This window comes from Triturus cristatus, chromosome 4_2 (assembly GCF_964204655.1).
Source record: "Triturus cristatus chromosome 4_2, aTriCri1.1, whole genome shotgun sequence".
NCBI lineage: Eukaryota > Metazoa > Chordata > Amphibia > Caudata > Salamandridae > Triturus > Triturus cristatus.
In genome coordinates, this window is record NC_140586.1 from 768,291,537 (window position 1) to 768,309,415 (window position 17,879).

At 42.1% G+C, this 17,879-nt stretch overlaps 1 protein-coding gene across 1 annotated transcript in view; it reads left to right on the forward strand.

Moving 5' to 3' along the window:
* Window positions 1–17,879, forward strand: part of LOC146835008 (metalloprotease TIKI2-like) — a 606,712-nt gene that overhangs the window by 504,950 nt on the left and 83,883 nt on the right. Inside the window, exon 5 of the mRNA XM_085602674.1 lies at window positions 10,921–11,011. Within this exon, the coding sequence (XP_085458800.1) occupies window positions 10,921–11,011 (91 nt within the window). The remainder of the gene's footprint in view (window positions 1–10,920; window positions 11,012–17,879) is intronic.

Genomic DNA, 17,879 nt, shown 5'->3' on the forward strand with positions numbered 1-17,879 from the left:
CCCGATAACTTACAACTCCCGTGTCCCAGAGCAGGTCAGCAATGGCCAGCTGCCCAAACATTGCCTCAAGTTCTAACTTCCATTGTAGGGCGGGAACCGCTGCGGTGCCCACCCGTCGGGGGGATTCAATCAGTGATGAAAGTCAAGAAGTTGCCTTATCTCCCAACCAGTCCACTTAAGTTTAACTGGGCCCTCTCGGCTCATACAGAGTCTATCTGCATACGATTCTCATTCTCAACTGACCGTGCCCAGTATCCTTCTGAACTGTTATTAGATAATGTCATCCGCCGTCCCTGGAGTAACCGTCGGCAACACCAGGCTGCTGTTATCAGAGGCCTCCGATTCTGATCTCCCTGTCTCTTTAGTTGAGCCCGATCTTTCCCCGAGGGAAGCGTCTGTGCTATTCATAATGCCCGCCACTGCCTGCTGCGCTGCTGCTCTCTCTTTCTCAGTCTGTGAGGGGCTTGGCTTTTTCGATCTCTCCCTACGGGGCCTTCTCCTGTGTCTTTTCTGTTGGTCTCCGGATTGTCTTCGCGTCTGGTGTCCATTTCTCATCGGACACCCAGCTTTGTACGTTTCCAACCAGGTCCAGGCTGACTTATGGTTGTCACAAAAATGGGATTGCCCATCTGATATTGCATCTAGGCGGGCAGGAAACACCAGTGAGTATTGGAGTCCCTCGTCCCTTGGGGCCTTCTTTACATCCAGATAGGACTCTCTGCCTCGTTGCACTTCAAGTGTGTAGTCTGGAAAAATGGAGACTGCTATTTTGCACCATGAACGGGCCTCAGATCTTGTTTTCCACAGGAGCAGACCTCTGTCCTTATAGTGCAGTAGCCTGGCCACCACTGGGCGCGGGAGTCGACCCGGTGAATACTATTCACATGTTATGTTGTTTTTTTCTTTTTTTTCACTGTTGAGAAAACATTTCCCATGGAGAAAGCTATTCCCGTACATTTCTTTAAAATCTGGGGTGATTCATTCCCCTCTCCATCCTTAAAGAGGAGTTTCCCCATCCCTTCCCTTAGATTGAGTATATTTCTGACTATTTATATGGTGGAAAGGGGAAAAGTTTGGTAATGGCCAAAAATGTACTTGCTTGCGGGTATTCCTAAATTTACATGGCAAATAACGCCTGGAGAAGGCACTTACCTACTCCTTTACTAGGATTTACAGCTGCAAATTCTCTGCACTCATGGAGGGGTAATCAACAGTAGTAAATGCATATATGCCCACAAGCCATCGTTTCGAGCATAGCTGGCAAGTGTAAATGAGATATTTTTTAAGGTTGCGGCTGAAACCACATTTTTGAATAGGCCCCATTGTTAGAAAGGACAGTGGATATGCACTTTCAATCTGTTGTTTTGAGCTCCTTTCTGGATTGCATGAATCCAAGATGGGCCTTATGTGAATCTTGATGTTGTTCCCTAGCTTCAGAGCAAGGATTGATTAGAGAATATTGACCCTTCTTGGCATATATGTAGCTCCGATGCGGTGATGCCTTAACTTCTGGTGTTCTGTCCGCTGCCAGGGAAGTCCTGCGTCTTTGTATGTGTTCTGGAGATGTTTCAGCCACAGTCTATCCTGGGGATGATGTGAGCCTTAGTGATAACCCCTGGAGGCTGGTCATTGAAGGAGTTATTTTCATTCAGAGAAGTGAGCCATGTCCCAATAATAGAAAGTGTACCTAGGATGTGCGTGAGATATATTTTTACAATAGATGTGCTGCGTGTTACTGTGAACTGGATGGATGTGGATGGTATTACTGGAGTGGGTGGTGCATAGCAGGTGAAATGGAGTTGGAGGTGTGTGGGAAATCGAGAGAATGAGGTGCATGTTGAGTGGTTGTTGCCTGGTAGATTAAACATTCCATTCACCATAGCATGTCAAATAGGGCTTCTAGTTGTTTACCCCACCAAGAAGGCAGAGAAGTGAGTTGACCAATGCCTCCACACCACAGACCAGACAGTTGCATCCAGAATGTTCTTCAACCAGTTTAGTCAAGAAAGCTGTGAGAGAAAATCTATCAAAGGACTCTGGGCCCAGATGTCACACAGAAACGCAGATACCACTCCAACACGGCTGTTAAAAACTAAGCTGGTCAGAGGTACAGAAACAACATCCCATATAATTCCCAGTCACATTTCACACATTCCTCTTACTTTCTTGTGATTCATCTCTCATCTTTTCCTCAACATATCCACATCAGAAGACCCAAACGCTTGTTGTCCCAACAACTCTGACTTGTGGCTTGGGTACCATTCAACACACAGTGCCTACCCTTTGTGCACCCTTTCTGGGGTACAGGTACACCAAGGTCTCCCTTATGGTAGTGGCCAATGGTCATCTAGTGCTCACCCACAGCACCTCACTGACTACTGCACTGGCTGCCTGGGAGGGCTCTAAAAAAACACAATTTCTCCTACAAAGTAATAATTTACAAAATGTGTAATAAAATAAAAGAGAGCTGGCTCAAGATGGAATACTTTATGAATTAATGCTGCTACAAATGGTACGTGTGAGCACGTGATTTCTCCCAAAGTTCCAGTTCACCGCATGCAGTCTTTGCGCAGAAAGCTGAACTAGACAAGAATGCTATTTTGTGTCCAAAATTATACGTGAGGCAAGGAAATGTGAAAGAAACTCAGGTCACATTAACCTAAAAACAAGATAATGCAGTTGGCGTATGCAGTGCTGTCCTTGAGAAGAACGTTTGCACTGGGTCGTTATGCTTTGTGCACAACATAAAATATGACACGACGGAGCGTGCATTCTTTCCATCAAAATGTTTTCCTCGCAAGGTCACATAAACACAATGCTTTGGAAATGAAGATTACTGATCTGCCAGAATTATTTCGATTAAGATAGAGCAGACTCAGGCCAGTTGCCAAAAGGTGACCCTAGATACATTTTGTAATGGTTTGTAAGGTCACCTTGGCCTACCATGTCAGTGGAGCACACTTAGACTCATATTTACAATAAAATGTTGGAGCACACAGCTGCGCCAAATTTGGCAGCACCATACTCCGACATTTCCAAAACACTGGAATGCGCCATATTTACAACAATACAGTGCACCCCTGTGTTTTGCCTAGAGCTGGTGCTAAAATTAGCTGCCTTGCGCCAACGCAGGCGCCCTTGCACCATAGTGCAAGGGTGCCTGTGTTGTAGGGAATGATTGTGTATGTGCAGGAAGGTGTCCCTTCCTGCACATAAGCATTCCATAATTGCAATTTGTTACTTCTAAGTGTGCAGCAGAATGCAGCAGACATAGAACTAGGAAATCCTCATTATTTAATGATTGTCTACAAGCAGGAAGGGATGCCTTTCTTCACAAAAACAATCATTAGTGGCATTCTGCTCTTTCTATATGTAATGATTCCACAGCCTCATTTTGCTCTTTGTATATGCCTCAGCTGGCTCGCGCTCTATAGGATGGAACAAGTGCTTAAGTGCTAGCACACATTGAGTCAGCAGTCTTGTTCTAATTAGTGTAGGGCTTCGACGCTGTGGTGGTACCAGGCAGAGAAAAATGAAGACCCCCACCATTTCAGATACATTCTTTTTTTAAAATTTCAAACACAATTACCTTTTATGGGGTTTGCCTTTAATATCGAAAGAAAGTGCTGAACAAACGAAATGCTGGTCTGTTCATCAAGCCTCCACTGAATGGTGGGATGACTACACTGCCCAAGGTTGCTCAAAGTCCTGTCACTGTGCTGTTGGGAGCACTTTTAAAAAAAAGGAAATCCTGCCATTCTAGTGGAGATGTCTGTTTATGGTAAGTGTCTCTGGCAGGGTTTGCATAGGCAGTGCCTCAGCTGTTGCAGGTACTCAAGGGCGCACCCATCATTGGCAAACGCAAATGATGCCTAAAGTTTTTTTGCTGGATTTCAACATGTCCCTATCCTAAAAAAAGAGCCAAAGTACTAGAAGAATAATTGAATATCTATATTAATGCTAGTGCTATAGTAAAATCAAATCGTAGATTTTCGAGTAGCTTTAGTAAAGCGTGACACTCGGGCCTCACATCGGGACTCCCCAAATAATACTGTTTGCTAATGAATCAATTTCTAAAACAATTATCTAACTAATTTTTGCAATCCTGCTCGTGAAATAAATTCCATTTAATTGAGTAATAGTAACATTTATTATTCACAATGCTATCACTAATGTGTGTAAATTATGATTGCTTGCTGTATCTTGGCCAAAAGTATGGTAGTCAGGCTACTACTGTTATTCTTCATGTACTAATACCACATCTCCTTGAAACAAATTTGTAATGATCCCCTGTCTGATTTAGCTGTTTAGTTTTGCCTTGGGGAAGTTAATATTCAGTCTTTTCCTGGTTCTTGAAACTGCAAATAACAGAAGGCCTACATTTGCCACACTTTATAAATTGACCACTTGTACACTAGGGAAGTTAAAGCCAGTAACAGAATTACCAGGAAATTTTAAAAGGTTTGGAGACAGATAAAAAAAACTGAGTGACACCATGTCCTCAAAGAAAAAGGAAATTCACAAAAAATTTAATCATCTGTGCCAAATTTAATTGCTTCAAAATAAGTCCCAAATCAACCTTAGGCTGTCTCCCGAAACATTAAGTAACCCAAACTCCTCATGCCAATTCTTGGCTCTCCAGACATTGTCAATAACCTTGTCAACTTTTTTTACACAGAAAATACACACATTTCACCAATAACTCTTAGAAAATTACAGAAAATCATCAATTTGCATTAAACTTAGAAACCTAGATGGGACACCAGAAACTGCCTTTCTTCAAAACACTTTCTCTTTATCCCATCATACAAATCATTGCTTTATGTATGCTCTTACTCCTAAGATCTTCTATAAGCCTCTCAACTAGGACGCTGCACTTCAGAACTCCTTCCAAAATTGTTAACATCTCATCTGAAGAAGGAATCTGTCCTCCATTGTTGAAAGCTAGTCAGGTTTCTCCTTTTCACAAAAAAGCAAATTTCATACCTAACAGCTTCAGAAACTTAGATCAGTTTCTAATCTTCTATTTGAGAAAGCTCCTATCCTATGTTTTCAATGACTATCTTTTAAATTCTTTCCAATTTGAAATCCATTTCAAAGGTAGCACAGATACTGTGACCAAATAGATTTTCGATGAGGCACTGAAAACAGGTAAGCAGTAGAGGAACTGTTCACACACATTTTGATGAAGGACAGCAATCCTATTGGGTTTCCCCAATTCCACTACTGTGCCTGTACACACCACTTGCCATGCTAAGGGCCGCAGTGGGAGGAGAGAAAAAATCAGACCACATCACTCCTATCTTAAAATACGCCCCCCGCACCCCCCGCTCCTTCTTGAAGCTGGAAATGAAATCAGGGTAGCATCCATAATTCATGAAGAGATTCACACCAACTTACCAGCCTATATGAATAAAGAATTCCAATTCAAGGGTGGGCAGAGCAATACCAGAAGTGTGAACTTTTAGATTTTGGAAAATCCTCACTGTAGAATAAACAAAACATTTACAGAATACTTGATATAGCGAATATACACCAATGCTTTCCTGGTGCTTCTCAACATATCTGTTGCAGTTAACACAAGTATGCATGACTGAAAAGTCAGGTTTGTAGGGACAAATGTTTAGACTACAAACTCAGTGACGATGGGAGAGAGTTCCGAAACATACTACATACATCAGGTGAGTAAATACAGAGTGCAACTTGTGTGTCACCTCATATCTAATAATCTGCTTTGTGGATGGGGATAGCCATTGAAGACCTTAACACATTAGATAAGGACTTAAATTGCAATCTGAATTTCTTGAGGTCCTTGTAATCAGGTAGCCTGCAGTACTTTGAATGATTTGCAACTGATTAATAGCTTTGCACTAGAAGGCCTAGACATAAAGAACGGGCATAATAATGCCTTTAGCAAATTAGTGCCATAAATATAGATTTGAGGGCTTCTGCTCATAGGGCACTAGCTTCCTGATTCGTTTTAGCAAGAAGATACACTTTGATGCTACTGAGCGGATTTGAGGCTTCATAGAGAGCTTACCATCAATAATCACTCCCAAACTCTTAGCAGCATCTTTAGGAATAGGTAAACCACCCATCCTGACTGGCCAATGCATTTTTGTCCATAGAGCAACTTTATTGTCAATGACAAGCACCTCTGTGTTTTCTGCTTTGAGCTATAGGAGGTTCATGCCCATTCAGTTCTATGCATAATCTATTACATTTTTGAATGCTAGGGAAATTTGTAAAATAATAAGTGCCAGTGCCCGAAGTTTTCTCAGAAGCCTGCAGCTGGTGCTAATGAATGCCGGAACTGCTGAATACCAAGGCTACTTATTTGAGATTCCACCTCATTGCTCTTTCTACCACACCTCATTTGTTTCACTCTTGTAGGTTATTTTCCATCATTACTTTCTTCCTTTTTCACCGTTTTGCTGTCTACCTTTTCTTCCTCCTTTCCTTTTGTGTTTTTCTCTATCTTGGTCCAAGTTAAAGTCTGGCGAGGAAAAGTAAGTGACTGTGCCTACAAATACGTGGCTGTGGCACTGTCTGCAATCACAGGCTCAAAGTAAGCACTGACCTCACATCCTGTAGCTGTGAGTCCATTAACCAAAGTTTTAACATATATGTAAAAAAAAATTGGAGACCGAGAAAAAGCTTTTGAAACCTTGTAAAACTCGGCTGGTTATATGCAGCCATTTGGCCATCAGTGAGAAAAATTGTACTGCCTGCAAGCTGACAGTCAGGAAAGATTTCAGCAAAGACATATCCTGCCCCTTGAAGCCAGCATGCTCAACATTGTCCAACAGGATATTATGGGCGAGCATGTCAAAGGTGGCCGACAATTCCAGCAGTATCAGAGCGAAACTCTTCCGAGTCACACTCCTATCTTAGGTGACCAATAATGTTCAGCAAGACAGACTGAGTTTTGTGTCTAGGTCAGAAGCCCCCCTTTAGATTTCTGTGTTCAACCTGACGATTGCAGGTTTGAATCATGGCAAGTTTGACTTTAGCTTCCATCCTTCTGACATCAATGGAGTTAGGTACTAGCTGTATCCATCTGACTTCAATCAAGTTAGGTACTATGGGTAATATTGTTTGTGAACTTTTTTTATACATTTTCGTTTGTGGTGTACACATGCAGGGCTGTAACTTACATTTGGACTTGGGAATAATTCACCTGTGTAATTTACTCTCACACTTTTGAGTAGCTTTACTACTTCTTCCAAATCACAAAATTTGAGTGTAATGTTATTCAAACATGTAACCTTACACATCTCCACTCCAAAATGTAAGTTATGTCTGACAAAAAATAAACACTAATAAGTCTAACACTACACATGGCCAACCACTAATACTACAACAAGAGTAGAGAATTAAAATAAAATACCATAGGAAATAATGTTAAATAAATTATTTAAAACAGTTAAAAATATAAATACATTTATGTTAATGTTAAACAAATATCTAATAATAAAACATATGTTTTATTTAGTTATAAAATATTTTAACAACTTTTTTGAATTTATAAATTAATGTAACATTATTTTTCTAAATATAAGTAGATTACTTATAATTAAACCTTTCACCACTTTAAAGAATTATTCACATCAAATATTTGTTTTTTCTTTTGATTGATTTTTTTTTAAATTCAAACCTCAGAAAATTTTATTTAGTTAATACATTTGAATTAAGTGAAGTTTGGATTCAAAATTAAGGGCCTCATTACGATGGAGTACGGTCGAGCAGTTCCACCCACCATATTTTGATAAGACCACCATGTAGATGGTTGGAAACTGCCTTTTTCAACTGCCACTTGGAAACAGGCATTGTTGAAACATCCATGAACCATGTTCCAGGAACCATGTGGTGTCTGGCACACGGTGCATGGTTGTTTGGGGGGGGGCACCACATGTGCCTCCCTTGCCACTTAGCAGTGGCCCACGGTGGCTCTGCTTGGGGGCCCCAAAGTCCCTTTCTGGCTGCCTTTCCACGGCAGTGGGACCGCAATGAAAATGCACTCGGAAAGGGACATCCTAATCCATACGATGGTGCCTGCACAAGCACCGCTCTCTTGGTAGGGATAGGAGCCCGACCACCGCCTGCGGTATTTCCACCAGACATCATCACTCTGACGGCTGGTATTCTAATCCAGCGGTCAGACCGATGGCCTTGATGTTGGGTGGACAGCCACCAACCGCCTGTCATGGTGGTCCGCCCAACATCAAAATGAGGGCCTAAGATAGTAATGCTCTAGCATTGTTTTGATGTATTCTACACTTCAAATAAATATATAAATTAAGTTACAATGATATTTAACATAAAAATATTTTACAAATTTATTAAAAATTATAGCAAAACATTTTTACATTTTTCCTATACCTCCACTGCAGAGTCTCCCTATAGTAAAGTATAGAAAAAAATAAAATCATTTTTTTTATCTTAACTTGAGAAAAATGTGAACAAATATTTTTATGTTGTATATTAAAGTAAATTAATCATATATTTTTATTTTAAATGTTGAACAAAATAAAACAATCCTACAGTACTAATAACTCAGGGGGTGATTGCGATGGTGAAGGGACCACCACCGCCAGCCGTGCGGTGGCTGGCTCTACCATCGGACAGCAATTTTTCCCTGCCATATTACGATGGTGGGGGAATCATTCTGGTACCGTGGTGGTCGCAAAGACTGCCCCCCATGGTTCTGCCACAGGCAATTGTTCCGATTGCCTAGCGGACCCGCCTGCATGTTGTACATGGTGGAGGTGGCTAGCAGGCACCGTCCACCAAATTACAATGCTGGCTCAAGCCAGCCTTTTCATGATGGTGAAACTGCCATGAAAAGGCTGGCGGGGATTGGCTTTGGGGGCCCGATCTGGGTCCCCCTTGGGCTGGGGTGGTGGTGGTGCACTGGTACCACCCTACATTTCCCTGCACTAAGTGGCAGGCACTGCATGGTGCCTGCCACGTAGAGCAGGGAAATTCACAACATGACCGTTTAGCATTGCGGTGGGTGCTGCAACCAGCAGCACTCGCCGCAATGTTAAACAGGCTGGATGCAACTGCCATGGAGGCTGAAATATAACAATCCATGGTGCGGAACTACTGCCTAACAGGCGGGCGGTCCCAGTCACCACTACAATGCAATAATAATGCCCCCTTTATAAGTGGCAAAGACTGCCTGCCATGGTTCCGCCACAGGCAATCTTTCCGATTGCCTGGCGGACCAGCCTGCATGTTGTAAATGGTGGCAGTGCCTAGCAGGCACCGTCCGCCAAATTACAATGCTGTCTCAAGTCAGCCTTCCCATGACGGTGAAACTGCCATGATAAAGCTGGCAGGGTTTTGCTTTGAGGGCCCGTTGTGGGCCCCCCTTGTGTTGGGTGGTGGTGCACTGGGGGGTACCATTGTATTTCCATGCACTATGGGCATGCACCGCATGGTGCCTGCCACGTAGTGCAGGGAAATGCACAACATGGCTGTTTAGCATTGTGGCGGGTGCTGCATCCAGCAGCACCTGCCGCAATGTTAAACGGGCTGAATGCAACCGCTATGGTGGCAGTCGCATTGTAATCTGTAGTGCAGAACCGCCGCCTTACAGGCGGGCTGCCCCAGTCACCATTACAATGGCAGTCAGACTCAAGCCCGCATGCCATCGTTATGACCCCCTCAGAGGGGGCAACAGAACGATTCCCCCTGCCATCGTAATATGGCAGGGGAACAATTGCTGTCCGATGGCGGAGTGCCCACCACCCCACGGCTGGCGGTGGCGGAACCTCCACCATTGTAATCACCCGCTTAATCTTTAATTAAATCAAATGTATTAAATGAAATAGAAAATATTTAGCTGAAGTATACATTTATTTTGTTACATTCTTTATTATGCATTAATAATTATTAAAAGTGATTTGATTATATTTTAATAAACATTAATGTTACATTCCTTTATAAAATAAAAATGTTAATAACATGTTTTATAATTATATAATACATTCGTTTTCGTTGTAGATCTTTTTAATAATAAATTATATTTATATATATTTTAAGTATGTTAAATATTTTAATGACATTTAACATTGTTTCCTGTGGGCTTTAATTTTAAATCCACAACGCCATTTTTTTCTGTTGGAGGATGTGGCAGTATCAGTGGTTGGCCTTTTGTGGTGCTGACATACTCCTGTTCTGGGCTTGGGAAATTTACTACTGTTATAGTTCTTATTTGGCTGTACTAACTTTAGAAGTTCAGTTTGCGAATATCAACGAGCTTACTCTTTTGTGGGTGGGTGCATGTGCCTTCCTAAACATCCCCAAACCATTTCGGAACCCCTCCTTATTCATCCCTTTTTCCTTTGAATGTATTAGTAAGTATGCCCCTTTTTTCAGCCACTCCCGCATCCCACCGACATTTACTTCCAAGTAATAAACCTGAATGTGTGAGCATCTCTAAATAGAAGAGGTGATGAGTTACTCTAGTAAGTTTGTGAACAACATGTTGTAGCACTTTAGTACTTTATTTCTACTAAATATTCTATAAAATACAATTTGGATGTAGGCCCCATTATTTATAGCATTAGCATTTACATTGTGTTTATTACGTCAATGGTTTGCACGATTTAACATTTATCACATTGTTAGTAAGAATGTACCTTTTTTTAGAAAATGTTATAACATGTTTGAAAATAATATTTTGTTTTACATTTGAATCTTACATTTTTCATTAGTCATTGACCCTAGACACACCTACTTCATTCACGGGTGGTGTTTATTAGTCATGTATTTTTTACAAGGGACAGCCTGAATAGGGATACTGTTATGACATTTTTTTCAAAGTGTTCGTAGTTTTATGATATTGGCCTTTTATCATGGATGCCCACCAGTGTTGTACTTGATGTAGTGTTTTTGTTTGTTGCAATTTAGGCCACTTCCTCGGTAACCACACTGTCATTGATGTACTGAAGAGAGGAGGGTTTGAAGTGGAGCACACACCAGCAGGGCAGCCATTTCGAAAGTAAGCTTTCACTGAACCTTTCTAAATATTACTGTGTCTCCCAATCGCCTTTCAATGATTTTCTGTTGTTTTGTTTTCCATGTTTAATTTAATGAACATTATGATGCCTAAAGCACCTGTGTATTACTTAATTATTGCTGTCAATCGTAGGGATTTCTGTATCTCCTCTAATGTTGTTCATATGATCCATATACTTGTCAACGATTAGGGTAACATAGTATCCTGTAATATAGATATATGGGAATAAGTAATAGTGTAAGGCTATGTCTCATTGGAGTGAATGGACCAATGTGGTCACTCCACATCCTTTGACGATGAATAAGTATCTCAGAGGGGAACATTGTGCATGAATGCCAGACTACAAAAAAATAATAATAATGAATTACTAGATATTGGTATGTGCCATTTTCCTTTGTAGTATTAAAACAAATGAACCCTTTTAATGAGTAAACTCTTATTTCAATAATGAGATGGTATGATTTTAAAAACCTCAAAACATGCAAGAATTAATAGGGTGAAATATCTATTATTGTGTTTGGCTACAATTGGATTGGATAGTTGCTTGATGCAAAATATAAAACATGGATTATGTTCAGATGTCAATGGAAAATTGCAAATTCCTCTATTGGCACTAACAGAAATGGTAATCACCATGTGGGTATGTGGACTCATCACTGCCCCCTTGTTAGTGTCAGTGGCTATGTGTCAGAGTCCCTCTGTTTATTCTCCTGCAGGTATTTAAGTGTCAATGTCAGTCAATGTCAGTGTTCTCATTTTCCATCTGCTTGTGTACCAGTGTCAATGTCCCCATGTCACATCTTCAGAGTTGTGGCCATGTTCTACATCATAGTTCAAATGTTAATATCCCTATTTTAATTTCAGGTTTTTATATAATAATTTCAGCAACACTTAATACCCATGTTAGTGTCCCATTGTGAGCATCAATACCTGTGCCACTACATCAGTGTTGTCATGTTATTCTAGCAGTATCCCATTGGTAGCATCCCAATGTCAGTGACCTTTGGTCAGTACATAAGTATTGTGTGCCCACAGTCAGTTCCCGTGTATTAGAGCCTAATGGAAATGATCATCTTTTGCATGGGTTTGCACCAGATTTTTGCCTATTTTTGATTAATCTTTTTTGTTGGCCACAGGACTCTGCACACTTTACTAGTGCTAACTAGTAATAAAGCATTTGTGCTCTTCCTTTTGAACCTGGTAAAATTGGCATATACCTAGCTGCCACATTTAATGTACCCAGGACCTTTATATCAATAATTAGTAGTGGGCATCAGCACTTTTTGTGCCACCCACTAAGGTAAAATATGTTTTCAAGCCTGCCTGCAGCCTGGTGTACAGTTATAAAACTGCCATTTCGACCTGGCAAAGCAACCCTTTTACTAGGTCTAAACTTTCCTATTTAAGTGACCCCAAGGTAGGATCTAAATGCCCATACAGCAGCGTGCCTGAAAAAGCAGGTCATGTACATTTAATGTTTTACATGCCCTGAAAGTGAATAAACCTCCAAAGTCGTCTTTCACTGTGGCAAGGCTGGCTCTCCCATTGGAAATTACTGGTTTACGCTATCAAAATGTATAGTGCCTAATTTCAGTTTAGGTGCAGCTAGAAGAATGCTTCTAGGACTCATTTTAATAGTAATATAAAAGCCGACTTAATGATCAAATCAGATTTTGTATTATCTTTTAGAAAATAATATTTTTAGAAAATTGTCATTTTCCTGTCCAAACCATAAAAGGCTCTTCTGCCAGTGTCCAGTGTAACCTGACTACTGCAGGCTTCCCTGTGGTGAGATGTGGACTGCTTCTAGAGAGTGAATAAAGGGAATAGGTGTGGTGAGATGTTTTTCTTGCTTGAGCAGGATGGCTTGGGAGGGGGTGTGCCCAGCCTATTCCTGAGCTTCAAAGCATGCCTACCGTGTCACTGGCACATGCAACCCACACCTAGACCTGCCTCTCATTTGTTTTGATTTTGTATTGTTACTCAGCTTGGTTTCTAACCCACTGGTAGGGAGGAGCTGACCCAGCACTGGTTTGGAATGTCCACATGGGAGAGTTTACCCGTTATCGTGGCCATTAGACGACCAAGGGAGGAAAGGTTCTGCCATGTTGTATTTAGGTAGAGGGGGCACTGTGAGATAGTTTACAGTAAAACACACAGGAATTGCTGCACAATTGGGTAGGGTCAACCCTTAGAACTTTTACTCCTTTGCCCAGGGAATGGTTAAGAGCTTCCTCCTCTTACACCCTGGCACCGGGCATAGATGTGGCATCCCCAGTATTCTCCTTAGAACAGTTCTGGTCCTATGAAGGTCAGAAGAGGATTGCCTTGCTGTCTGAAACCTGAAGGAAGACTGGACCTGCTTGACTTGAACCCAGGTCTCCAGAAGTGGCCCCAAGGGTCAGTTGGCTGATCTCCTGTTTGAATTAAAGGGGAACAATAAGCTTCCAGGGAGCTTTCCCTGAAATTGTCCAGCTGAACAATACCAACTGGACCTGCCTTGGACCCTACTGCTGGCCTCTGTTGGAGTGAGTCCTAAGCCCCACTTGGTGACTCTCTGGATGGTCTCAGAGTGTATTCCTCTTGTGCCCAAACTGTAAGAAGGGGGAAATTCCTGAGCAAAGACTTTGGATTTCACTTGCTCACAGCTTTCGTGCCTTTGTTGACACCAGCACCAAAACCCTGCTCTTCAGCAACCCACTGTCTTCAAGCCCTGCTTCAGATTCAGCTTGCACCCTGCTCTGCAGATGACTTGTTGACAACCACTTTTTCTCCATAAAAGCTTCTAAGCCATAAAGAAAATGTTTCACTACGACGGACCTGGTCACTGTATCCAACCCGCGCTCCATCGTAGTCAGCTATAAATTTTGACTCTGACCAGGTCTAGCGTGACTAGATAACAATGGTTGGTGCTTTATGCGTTATGCTTACTGCCATGAATATTCATATAAAATTTAAAAATTCATATCCCCATTTCTACTTATTGCCTTTTGGTTTTTCAGGTGACATTTTAATTATTAAAATTTACTTTATGTTTCTAAATTGGTGTGGGATTTTTCTTATGTTGTGTTTGCACTTTATTACTGTTTGAGCATTACATAAATACTTTACACATTGCCTCTAAGTTAAGTCTGACTACTTTGTGCAAAGCTACCGGAGTGTCAAGCACAGTATTATATAGTAACTCTAGTATTTCATCCTGGATTGTGATTATTATTTGAGGTGAGTTCTCACACCCTCAACTAAACCTCAAATTTCTTACAGAGCTCCTGTAATGGGGAACTTTCCTGGTATTGTGTCCAAGTGTCCGAATCTTAGTGTTGGCCACCTATTGTCCCTGTCTTGGTCTCCCAGGTCACTGCCATCATGCTATTGTCCGGGCATCAATGTGTGTGCCTTGTGTCAGTGTCCACAAATCACTATGCCCATGTCAGTGTTTGTGCTCTGTGTCCAAGTGGCAGTATCCTAGTATCAGTGCCCTTGTATTGGTATCACCAAGTGATTACTTAAGCCACTGTGTCAGTGTCCTAGTGTCAGTGTTCGTGTCCCTGGATCAGCATACCTGTGTCAATGTTTGTGTCTAATGGCCATACGTCAAAGTTCTAGTCTCTTTGTCCCTGCGCCATTGTCCCAGGGCTAGTATCTCCATGTCAGTGTCCTGGTATCAGCTCCCTCCTGTCAGTATCCACAAGTCAAAACATGAGTGTCACTTCCCCCAATCAGTGTACCTGTGTTTCTGTCGCTAAGTTGTCACTCTTCTGGTATTGTGTCCTAGTGTCACTATTTTAGTGTCAGTATCCATGTGTACTAGCATCCCTAATTCAGCGTCCCAGTGAAACTGCCCCCGCCAGTTCCCAGCATCAGTGTTAGTGCACATCTCGAGATCAAGCTTCACTGTTCTCGTGTCAGTATTGGTGTTCCAGTGTCTGTGTCCCCTCCCCCAGTGCCCTAGTGTAAGTGTTGGTTTGCCCTTCCAGTTATAAGTGTTGACTTGCCAGTGTCCGTATTCCCACCTTGTTGTCCTAGTGTCAGTGCCCCTGTGTCATTGTCCCGCTGCGCTGTCCTGACGTCGGCGTTGGTGCTCCGGTGGTAGTGTGCCAGTGGTGGTGCTCTTTGTTGGTGCCCCAACAGAGCTGAAGGAGAGTGGCATCAGCTAGGCGTTTGTGCTCAGAACAGTCTCTTGATTTTCCAGCTCTGCTTCTGGCCGTTGCATTTGAGCGGGCAGCCATTACTCAGGGGTGCCCAGACCTACGGTCAAGCCGGGGGACATTTTCCATCCAGATTCAGTGGGATCGTGGTTGGAGACCATTGTAGACGGTTCCAGTTACACCTTGGAACTGGCTATTTTTGGCTAATTTTATATAAAATGTTCTGTTGTTATTTTAAGAGGTAGCCAGGAGAAATGTGTTTAATTTTCATTTTTCATGGGCTCATTCTAAGAATGAAAGTGAAAGAAATTGCCCCACCGGTTTGTGAGTTTTACCAGGTGCAGGAACGCATCTGGTAAAACAAAGTGTGCGTCTGTGCACATTGTCGTTCTACTGTAAACGGGATGGAAATGAGTACAGTAACGGTCCCGAAATCAGGGGCCTCATGCCAAATTGAACCTGATACTTCTGAGTAAGGAGCGTTATTCCCCATTCTAGTCTAATAAATTCAGAATGACCGGTCACAGGAGTGGAGAAGTCAGCCAGAACTGGTATCTCTGGAGGTATCTGAAAGCCCACTTACCAGCCAGCTCAGAATGGGGGTCTTGGGGTACACAGTTCCTATGCTGCAAAGTGATTCACGAGAAGTCTGTTTATACTGGAGACATGTCACGGCTACAAGATCAAAATGACGATTACTGTGGGATGTAAAAAGCCTCTCCACATAGTGACAGGTCTCTGCTTCTCCAGCATGTCTCACTTCTTTAAGACATGTTGGAAAGTAGAACGGATTCAGTGGATACAGACACTCTACTTTTGCAGACACGTCCAGAAATGGAAAGAAAACCTCAAGACCTGAGGTGTTGTTTCACCCAGGTGCTGTGTGCTTTCATGATATAAACCTGTCGGTTGTGTATGTCTCAGCCACGAAAGACCAGGGCGTTTTACAGATCTGGAGCTCGTTAAAGACTTGACGTCAAACATCCCCCTGCTTATCTCTGTGCAGATTAGAATTTGGACATGATGGATGAGTATTTTTTGCTAATGCTTCCTTTGTCACCGTTTGCAGCTATGTTTACTTTATGGGCTAACATTCAGCCTTCTCTACTGTCTATATGCAGAGAGTTTTATTGGTCAGGAGGCGCTGCCGTTTAAACATATATTAATCATTTCAAGTGTACACAGTGAGTCACGTCATGCACTGCATTCTCACTCTCAAATCTCTGGAGTCTAACCCCTGGTTTACTTGCTCGTTGCAAACAGGACGTCCTACTCCAGTGTGCAGAGTCACTCACTACTGGAGCTACCAGCTCGAGGTGACTAGTCCTGTACCCTGTCAGGGAGACTTGTAAACCCCTACGGGTACTTCAGCTATTTACACAAAGAAGCCAGAAGAAGGTTAACGGGCCACCTTAATCCGAATATAATATCTGGGCGCCATTAGATGTGTCCAGGGGCTGTGCCTAAGGAGTATCGAGGGAGGAAACTCGATGGCACCCAACATCATGGACACAATATAGAAGGACGAAAGATCAAAAAGTCAGTATAGAGTTTCTGTACCTAACTCTGCGTATATGTACCTTGATATATTGCGGTACATAGATGTAGGGATTCTAAATCTACTTTTACTCTAGCTGCACTAAACGTTTGACATTTTGTTTGCCATATTCTGTCCACACTATTAGTGCATCATGATACTCCCAGCCGGGATATTCCATCGCTCAGTCTATCCAGGGTTGCATCTTCTAGTGACTTACCCTTTCATACTCCTGTCACTGACCTTGCTACGCCTGGTCTCGGACCCAAGAAGGTGGTGGCAGGAACAAAAAGTAAAGGGGATCTGTGAGTCCTCTTTACTTGTTGTTGTTACAACTTCTTGACTCCCTTTCAGACATCCAGCAGTCAATACGAGGTTATTTAGTGGCTCGAAGTTGAAATGATGTGTTTGAATAAAAAACACTATATGAATGACAGGTTATTATCATGTCATGGGGGGAGGGTCTAGCAGTGCATGATTTTTTCTCCCACTGGAATTTTGTTCTTTTGATTACGTCACTGTAAGTGTTTATGAATCCCACGAATTCACAAAGAGTGTTTTTTGTTTTACTGGGTCAAATACAGATCTTTACACTTAGGTCAACACTTTTCATCTGAATCACATTCTGAGAAGAAACTGTGAGTTAAACTTCATATGTGATCATTTGAATATAGCATGAACAGTTTTACAACAACATCCTTAGTAATTTCAGGGGACTTTTGCATGTGTGAATTGGTCAATATAGATTATTTTTTCTGAACACAGTAGAAAAAATCATTCCAAGTTGACAGCGTCCTATCTGGGGAAATAAAAACGCATTGGGAAAGTTACTAGGTCCATGACCCAGTGTCGTGAGTGAAACCTTTTGGGTTTGCGAATGCTTGTTCACAAAATACCAAAGGTCTCTGGATCAATATTGAACAGATATCCCACCACACAAAAAATTAGCTGCAAGAACTCAGATTTCAGGTAGCTAGACTCAGAAGGCCCAATTATCCACAAGTATATGTACACGTAAGATGACCCCAGGGGCGTGAGCGAATACCACCATTTATGTGTAACCTCACAATTTGTAATCACATTAAGGGCCTAATTATGAATTTAGACGGAGTTGTCTCCAACCGACACCGTTTCGGGGAAGGAACCGCAGTTCTCAAGGGATTAT